The sequence below is a fragment of the Manihot esculenta genome, chromosome 12 (genome assembly GCF_001659605.2).
Source record: "Manihot esculenta cultivar AM560-2 chromosome 12, M.esculenta_v8, whole genome shotgun sequence".
NCBI classification, from domain to species: Eukaryota; Viridiplantae; Streptophyta; class Magnoliopsida; order Malpighiales; family Euphorbiaceae; genus Manihot; species Manihot esculenta.
Window position 1 is genome coordinate 4,458,146 of NC_035172.2, and position 9,627 is coordinate 4,467,772.

The 9,627-nt window shown below is 25.8% G+C and overlaps 1 protein-coding gene across 1 annotated transcript; it reads right to left on the reverse strand.

The window, feature by feature from the left end:
• Positions 1-1,395: 1,395 nt before the first annotated feature.
• Positions 1,396-3,384, reverse strand: LOC110627922 (cytochrome P450 CYP82D47). The gene is made up of 2 exons (XM_021774322.2): positions 2,427-3,384; positions 1,396-2,265 (listed from the first exon to the last, which is right to left on the reverse strand). Exons 1-2 carry the CDS (start codon positions 3,354-3,356, stop codon positions 1,639-1,641), a joined length of 1,557 nt encoding a protein of 518 aa, XP_021630014.1. The 5' UTR covers positions 3,357-3,384; the 3' UTR covers positions 1,396-1,638.
• Between the last annotated feature and the right edge of the window lie 6,243 nt (positions 3,385-9,627).

Consider the following 9,627-nt stretch of genomic DNA (forward strand, 5'->3'; position numbering starts at 1 on the left):
TTCTTTCCCACCGAAAATAAATATTTTTTTTTTACTATTAGCCAATGATTGGAGTCCAGATCAGAATTCAATTTGAAGCTTTGGTTTAACGGTTATATAACCGATAATATTATCTATAGTTAATAGCTAATAGCAAATTATAATTAATAATTAATAATTAATTTTAATTAATATATATTAAATGTTTAATAAATTATATTTAATTAATAATATTAATATATAAAATAATTAATAAATTAAACATAAAATTTATTAATTTATTATACAATATAATATTAAAAAAATATTTTTTGTATGAATATAAATCATGTTTATTTTAAAATTAAGGATGAATATTATGATTAATTTAATTATTATTTTTAATATTTTTATATTTTAAAATAATTCCTTAATGGAAAATTTTAATTTAAAAAATTTATAATTAATAAAAATTTTAAAAAATAATATAATCTAAATAAAACATTAAATTAAATTAACTATTAATAGAAAATATAGTTGATGGACATCTCATCAGTTATATATCAATTACCAGCTATTATTTTAAAACTTTGCCAACACTTCAATTATTTAAATATTTATCAATCTTGTAATTATTATAATTAATAAAAAATATCATATTTTTTAAATAAATTATATATTTATTAATTTTAACATTTTATTCTCGTCTATCACTAAATTAAATCATACATAGTTGATAAATTTCAAAATATCAGTTTGGAAGATCAGAGAATAAGATCTAAAATTATGAACCACTTTGATTTATATTCTTTGTGAATTTCTTTCCTTTCGTTCTTCTTCGATTTTATTACATTCTTTGTACACCGTGCAATCTCGTAGACTATCAATAGTTCTCCTTCTATGCTCAACAGCCAATTCACTGTCTGGGACATTCAAATTGTCAAAAATTAAACAGAAAAAACAAAGTTACATATTTTTTAGAAGGGTTAATTGCTTTAAAAAAATTATACTTTTACAATTTTTTATAATTTTATCATGTATTCTAAAAATAATTAATTTAAATTTACATTTTTAATTTTTTAAAAATTACACCTAATAATTAAAATTTTCAATAATCTACTAGTAAAAATGTCATATCATCATCATATTATCATCATATCATCACACTATAACATAAAATAATTGCCATATATTTTTGTAATTTTTACAATTCTACTGTATATTTTAAAAATAATTAATTTAATTATATATTTTAAAAACTTTCACCGTTAACAAAATTTGTAAAGTATATAATTTTTTAAAAAAAGGAAAAAAAAATAGTAGATATATATAATTATGATTTTTTTTTTTTTTGGGGGGGGGGGGGGTGAACCCTAAATATCCTCCCCTTGCGTTGATGTGATCTCTTGTTTTAAATTTTATGGCTAGGGTATCTCCTTTGAATTCCAAATCATTAAACTGCAAATTAATATGGTAATATATTACAATAATTGGAAAAAGATAAAATAAAGAAAGTGATGATGGTCCATCTCGTACAGAATACCAAATGCCTGAAATCAATCTTACTGAACTGCAGAGTTGCAGCTAGCTTATTTAGACAAGGAAGCAATTGTTAGATTCTCGCCTCTTTTTATTTAAATAATTACCAAACGGTATTATCTATCATAACTATTTTCTATTTTAATATTGGTAAAACTCAGGAGCGAGACGTGGGGTGACCATAACTTCCAAAGGAGTTTCCTTGTCTAAGGTTAAGTTTAAGCTCTCAGTCATGTCCACAGGTTCATTGTTTGGCGTTGTGAAGTTAAATCCCTGAAGCAACCTCGCTGTTCCAAGTAGTATCACTTGCATAGCAAAGTTGAGACCTGGACAGGACCTCCTCCCTGAACCAAATGGGACGAGCTCGAAATTCTGACCCCAAATATCAACATCTGCATGGGTTGTTAAAAATCTATCGGGCTTGAACTCGTCAGGATTCGGCCATACACTCTCGTCGCGGTGCAATTTCCACAAGTTTGTCAAAAGACGAGTGCCCTTCGGAATATGGTATCCGGAAAGGGTGCAATCTTCCATAGCCTCGCGAGGAACTGCCAGGGGCCCAGCTGGGTATAATCTCAGTGTTTCTTTCATAATTGCTTTGAGGTAGACTAAGTTTTCAGCGTCGGATTCTTCCACAGGTCTGTCCCTCCCAATTTTCTCATCTATTTCCTTTTGGGCAAGCTCCAATTCTCTCCTGTTGTTCAACAAATTGGCCAACATCCATGTCATAGTGACGGATGTTGTATCGGACCCACCGACAATAAGTGTCTGCACAATTGAATTTAACTGTTAATAGCTGAAATACTGAAAAGCTAATATTTGATCATTTCCCAATAAAATGTTGCAACTTCTAATGGAACATTCCTTTAAGAGATCTATCACGGCAATATTTAAAAAATCGTTCTTTTATTTAAAAAATAATAATTTACCAGTATCGTTGCTTTGATAACGGTTTCACGATTGAACGTGGAATCTTCCTTAACTGCACTGAGCAAGACATCTATGAAATCCCGGGGGGTCTCCACCTCACCGTTAAGCCTTCTCAACTCATGTTCTTGAATCCAAACTTCGAAAATGGAATCGAATTCCTTACTAATCTTCTTCATAGATTTGACAGGCCCAAAAAAATCTGTCCATCCTAGAAGTGGAGACATGTCTGAAGGAACAAAAGCACCAGCAGCATACATGAAATCCCTCATGATTCGTCCAAAGGGACGTCCCTTTTCATCTTCTCCATTATTGTCACCTTCGAAGTATCGCTTCCCGGCCACCATTCTTGTCATTATATTCAGCACCAAATGTTCATACAATTCGCTGATGTTAACCTTGATTGGATTGTTCTTATTTTCTATGAATTGCTTGAACAAATCCTTGACCAAATGACTCACTTCAGATGTTCGAACATCCTTGAACAACTTGAGCCTCTGTGGGGACAGGACCTCGACCATGGTTAGCTTACGCATGTCGCGCCAATAGGAACTGTAAGGCGTGAAACCGAAGGCTGCACCATTGTAGGATAGGTACGTTGTCGATCTTGACGGTGGGCGTGAAGCTAAGAACTTGTCGTTTGTGGTATAGAACTCTTTCATTATATGTTGATTGCTGATCACTACTGTACGGTGAATCCCCATATTGATGGAGAAGATGGGGCCATGTTTATCAGCAATATCACCCAAGATTCGGGCAAATGGTTTACGGGCGCCAAGTTGATGAAGGTGACCTATGATTGGTAGGGCACCAGGCACTTGTGGGGGCAAAGAGCGTCCTTTGCTGCTATATTTCTTTGCCCTCCATTGGTTATAAAGTAAGAGTAGAGCTACAACTCCTAGAATTGCTATGAAATTTGAAGAGAAATCCATGATATGGGTCTGGACTCTGGAGGGAGGATTTGGTTGAGTGCTGAAGCTGAAGAACGCAGTGAAATTTATAGAGCTTCGTGATCTGCTGTCAGCAGGAAAAAAGAAAGAAAGAAATGAGGAGTTGCCAGAATAGAAGAAAAATAAAATAAAAGATAAATTCATTGGTTGGTCCAAATAGTAATGACGTCTACACTTTACAACAAATCGGTCAGTCAATTTGTTAGTCACGTTCGTAACTTCTTTTTTTTTTTTGAGCTAAAATCCTAGACCGGAATATCTTGGATTTTTCATAATTTTTGGATTCCACCAATGAATAGAAATTTTATTGAGAATATTTATATATTTACAATAACAAAGTAAATTTTATAGTTTATATAATATTGTAATAGTTAACTCATGAATATTTATAATATTCAAGTTAATTTGAACTCTATTTAATTTAATTCAATTATTATATATTAAAGCAGATAAATAACAAAACAAGATCAAAATTTTAATATAAATCTACATGAATTTCCAATTGAATTTGACCATGTAAATTACTTTTATGGTATAAAATAATTATTGAAATTATATAAATAAATTATATATTTTAATTAAATTTATCACTTAATTTTTTTATCAATATAGAAATTACATTTAATATTTTAATATTTATTTATAATCGTGTGACACTTAATTTAAACTTTTTTAAAATTAAGTGAGCTTAAAAAATCACCTAATAATTTTTAATAATAAGTAATCATATTAAATAAAATTATACAAGTCAACAACGAAACTAACAATGAGTATGTATTTATAAATTTTATGAGTTATTAGAGAAATAATTAAATATGAGAATTCAAAAATAAGCTATTTCTTTTATTTTAAAGATAAAATAATAATTATACATTATTATCAATACAATCATTATAATAATTTTTATTTCGGAAATAAACTACAATAAGGGAAAGTACGATTTAAGAATATTATAAGTTTACGGTAGTTAATTGAATCTAGTCTTTACTAGTAGCTAATTAGTCACTTTTTAAACAGTCTTATAAATAAATAATTTTATGACACGAGAAGACTTCAATATATTTTTTATGACACATTCAAAATAAATACATATAGTTAAATTATAATAAATTATCCCCATCCTTAATTTTCTATTAATTTATCTCTTAGAAATTTCAATACTGTGCCATCCAACTTTATGTGCAGACTGACCCAAAAAGCAAGCCCACCATCGTCCAGCACCATGGATATGGAAAAGGAATAAAACGAAAATAAAATCATACCAAAATTCCACTACTTATTCTTGGCAAGGGGAAACCAAAGACAGCAACGATTCTCTTATCCGAAAGCAAGGGAAGTAAACTAAAACAAAAGGAGAGAAACCAAAAGAAATAGAATAAAAGAAACAATAAGAATGATAGAAGCGCCGATCAATACCGATGGCGGCACCAATTCACCACCTATCACTCGTCTCTTTTCTTCTTCTTTTTTCCTCCCTTTCTCTCTCTCTCTTACTAAGTTTTATTTTTTAAAATTTTTATTAAATAACTATAATTTATTTATAAAAAATTGATGATTTAATTTACAAATAATAAAAAAAAAGTAAATCAAAATAATTTTTCGAACGATAATTAGTTATTTTTAATTTAAAGACTAAAAGAACCTTCTTTTGAAAACTAAATTAATTTCTTTTTTAAAAAAAAGCAAGCGGTTGAACTGCTAGGGTAGCTAGCTTTTGTGTAGATAATAATAAATTAACATTACCAACCATCCATTGAGTTTGAGAGCCATCGGATCATCTTCATGCATTAACCACGTGTATCATGGAATATACACATGATGGCTTCATTTAATTTATTAACAATGGAAGCCAAATATTTCAGTGTCATTTAAGATTAATTCGTTAAATATTTAAATTAAAATTAAATTTTATTTAATTTTAAATTTATTAAATAATAATAATTCGCAGATGAAGGAATATGAATGTCAATATAATCATTGTTTATTCAGACGGACAAGTGCGACTACAATCAAATTCCACCTCACCGAACAAATATGTCATGAAATTGGAAAATGAATTCCTTTTATTTATTAATTAGTATTTTCATTGAAAAATTGAAGCAGAAGGCAGTGACAGCTACACTTTTACTGCAAGGCTAAACTTATATTTCTTCGTTTGTTTGTTTAGTAGAAAATAATTTTTATATAAAAAAATATTTTTAAGAAAATTATTTTGTAAAGGATATTCTTTTGTTTAATTTGAATGATAAAAATAAAATAAAATATATTAACAAGAATTATATATAAAAAGTCTAGTGATATTTAAAAAAATTCTTATTAAAATTAAATTAATTTAATTTTTATAAATATTAAATTTTTAATTTTTAATTTTTAATTTATTCTGTTCCATTCAATAGAATGGTAACTGCCAGTGATGTTGACAATTCAGGTCCTAGTTTTGATATTTTGAACGTACGTCGTCCAATTAAGATGATGAGATGCTTTTGCATGGGTGAATGTGTTCCTGTCCTGATATCCACTTCCAGTCTGGACGCCAATTAGAACGTGCTCGTGTTGCCGGTTGTTGTCCTTACTTGCGTGTTATATCAGAATTTATTATTCTAATTAATTTGAATTCGAATTTAGACTCTAAGCAAAGTATTCTTTTGTTTTTAAAAAATTATATTAAAAATTTCAACTCAAAAATCACATGTGAGTATGCATCTTAATATTTTAAAAAATTTATTATTTAATTATTTTTATATAAAAAATTAATTTATTAATCTATTAATTAAATTAATTTTTAAATATTTTGCTATTTAAACATTATAATATAAAAAAATTTTAATTAATAAAAATATTCAATAATTAGTCTTCCTATATTAAATGCTTTAATTTATTATTTTTATTAATATTTAATAATTAAAATTAATAGAGCAATTAATCAATAAATTTTTAAAAATTTTAAAAATTTTAATGTAAATTTTAAAATTAAAAAATTAATTAGTAAATTTTTATATACTAATAATTTTCCTAATGTTTTTAGAATTTTATATCCAAGAAGACCCATGAAAGCATTTATATCATGTAAAGATGAGTTTATTCTAAGAAAAAAGTTGGAGAATGACCAATTAAAACCATAGGAATAGATTTCATGAAAAATAATTTTGTCTGAAATATTAAGTAAATAATTTATTTTTCTTGGTTTAATTGCAATATATATAAAGAAAATAGAGTAGTTCTAATATAATTTTTTAAATAGAGAAAATAACTTACTGTTTTCTAAAGAGAATAAAATCTCTTTTGGGTAGTTAAATATTTTTATAAATTAATTTTTTTAATTATTTTAAACATCAAAAAATACAAAATAAAATTTTAAAGAAAAAAAATATATATAACAGTCTTAGCAGACCCCAAAATCTCTTGAAAACTGCAGAATTTCCATAAGAATTAGTTTTTGAAGAAACCTTTTTCATTCAACGTCAATATTTGTTGGCTATAAGTCATACTCCTATAAAAACTCTATTTTCATAATTCCAAAAAAAAAAAAATTATTTTCATGGGTTCAATAAAATGTATTCTAAGCATAAAAATTATTAAAATAAAGAGATGTGCTCGATTTTCATTAATAAATGAAAAAATAGAAATTAAAAAACAAATGGTATCGTACGCATGGGAAATATCTGAGGATCCTTCGCCAGCAGGCCAAAGTGGAGAGAATGGTTCAAAAATTGCAGGAACTGGTCTATCTGCGTTCACTCTAAAATCTAAATCAATGAGCTGCAACATCGAAACGGCACTGGAATCTGAAAAAAGGATTAGTAAAACTCCAAATTACGGACGGAAACTTCATCGCTGACGTTTATTCATATGACAAACTGTATACCCACTTGACAAAACCCCAACCAGTTTCACGTTTCATCATCTTCTTGATTATTATTATCATTAATATCTAAATTTATTTTAAATTCAATAAAAAATCGAAAATGTATAGCTTCTTCTTTATTAAATTTTATAACACATCAGCTATTGTAATTAAAATAATAATATAATATATCAATTTCTATATTAGCAATTTCAATTAGAATTTTGACCACAATCAGCGATCATAATTAGAATTAAAACCGCTCAACTATGAAATTTTTTTTTTTATTTTTTTTACTAATTATGAGATATGTGTAAATTTTTATCAAAGAAAATAAGACTTAATTGTTTAAAAAAATATGTGACTTAATTGAAAAAGTGGGCATCTAAAATATTTTGACAATTCAAATTTAAATTCAATTAAAAATTATAAGCGACAAATTTAAATATTTTATGATTAATATAACTTGGATTTTTATGGTAGATTCAAGTTTTAAAAGGGGAATAAATAGAAGGGAAACTCAGTAATAGGAAAAATTAATATTGAGGTTTGATTTTCCTTGGAGGCGACGGTGGAAATAGAAAACTTTAGGCTTTGTAAGAAATCTTCGCATATATTTCCAAAGAAGACAAAAATGTCATAATTAAATTACTGATGTTGAAGTTGAGAAAAATCAAAGGGCGTATTAAAAACTTATAAAAAGTTCTGATGTTGATGTGAGCTTAGCTAGCTTTGATTTTTCTTCCTCGTGGTTAAAGTTTCTGCATTTTAAATCAAGGAAATATTTAATTTAATTGATTTTTTTTTTATCAATTGAATTCATTTTAATTTATCTAAATTATTACTATAAAAAAGTAAAAAATTGATGACAAATAATTAATAATTTAATTATACATATTTTAAAAGATTGATAAATAATTAATAATTTATTTTAATAATTATTTTTTATAATTTAATTGATAATTTCATCAATATTTTTTACAAGCGTAGTTTCTTGGAAAATCAAATGTCATATTAAAAACTGATAAATATTTCTAATGTTGATGGGAGCTTAGCAAGCTTTGATTTTTCTTCCTTGTGGTTTTGAAATTAAGAATTTTACTAAAAATATTTAATTTAATTGATTTTTTTATTAATTCCCTTTTGAAAGAATTTAATCTTTTTTATTTTATAATTATTAAAATTATGTATTCTTTTTTCTGATAATTTTTATTTATTTTTTATTTTTTTAAAATTATAATCTAATTTTTATTTTTAGATTATAGTAATATATAGATTAATTATTATAATTCTATTTAATTTTATATTATTTTCAATAAATATTTTAAAATATTTCAATATTTAATAAAAATTAATATTTTAAGATGAATATAATAAGAAAATTAATAAAAAAAAATATTTTTCTTCAATAAAAATTATAAAATGAAGAGTATAATTTTTTAAGAATTGATTTAATTTTTTTTCTAATTAAAATAACTATTGACGAAGGTAACCAGCAAGAAATTAAGAAAGTGTAGCATGCACCTGCAGCAAATTTAGGACAACTTTGCAAGTGATACAGAATAATTATCATTAGATTTATTTGATAAATTTAAATTAAACTTAAATTTTACTATTGGCGTCAGTTAAAAATAAAAAAAAAAAATTTGAGATGCATAACTTTAAAATATATGACAAAAGTTATAGATCTGATCATAAAATTTAAAACGCATTACTTTAAAAAATATGATGAAAATTATAAATCTGATCATAAAATTTAAAATGAAAATGAAAATTTCATTAGTTAGAGAGGTAATTTTATATTTTTATTATTTTTTAAAATTTTTTTATAATTTTTTATATTAAAATTTTTCTATTAGAAATAATAATTTTCTGATTAATAAGCTTTTCAATTTTTAAGAATTTAATCAGAGGTTTTATTTTGTACAAACATCATTATTAAAATTCTTAAGGAATCTAATGAGTCTATTTCACCACGTCAAATTCGCGAAGGTGCAGATTTTGAAAGATTTTTAAAAGCTTAAGCATATAGAAAAAGGAAGTGGAAGAAAACACATCACAAAGAAGAAGCAGAAACTGAGCAATAGAAATCTTTAGTTGGTGGGTTCAATTTCAATCAGCCAATTAAAATTAAATTCAACGATAAATTGGTCCAAACGATTGATTAATTTTTTAGCAAATCCGGCCTTAAAGTCGTTGGAAGCCTTTTTTAGTGGATTGAAAGCTTGAATTTTTCGACATTAATTAGATTCATTACATCACACTTACGTAAAAAGGTAAATATAATCAGATTCATAAATTTATTACGTCACATATTTACTACGTCACATAGAGAGGTAAATATAATTAGAGTCATTACATCATATACGTAAAGAGATAAATATAATTATAATCATAAATTTATTACGT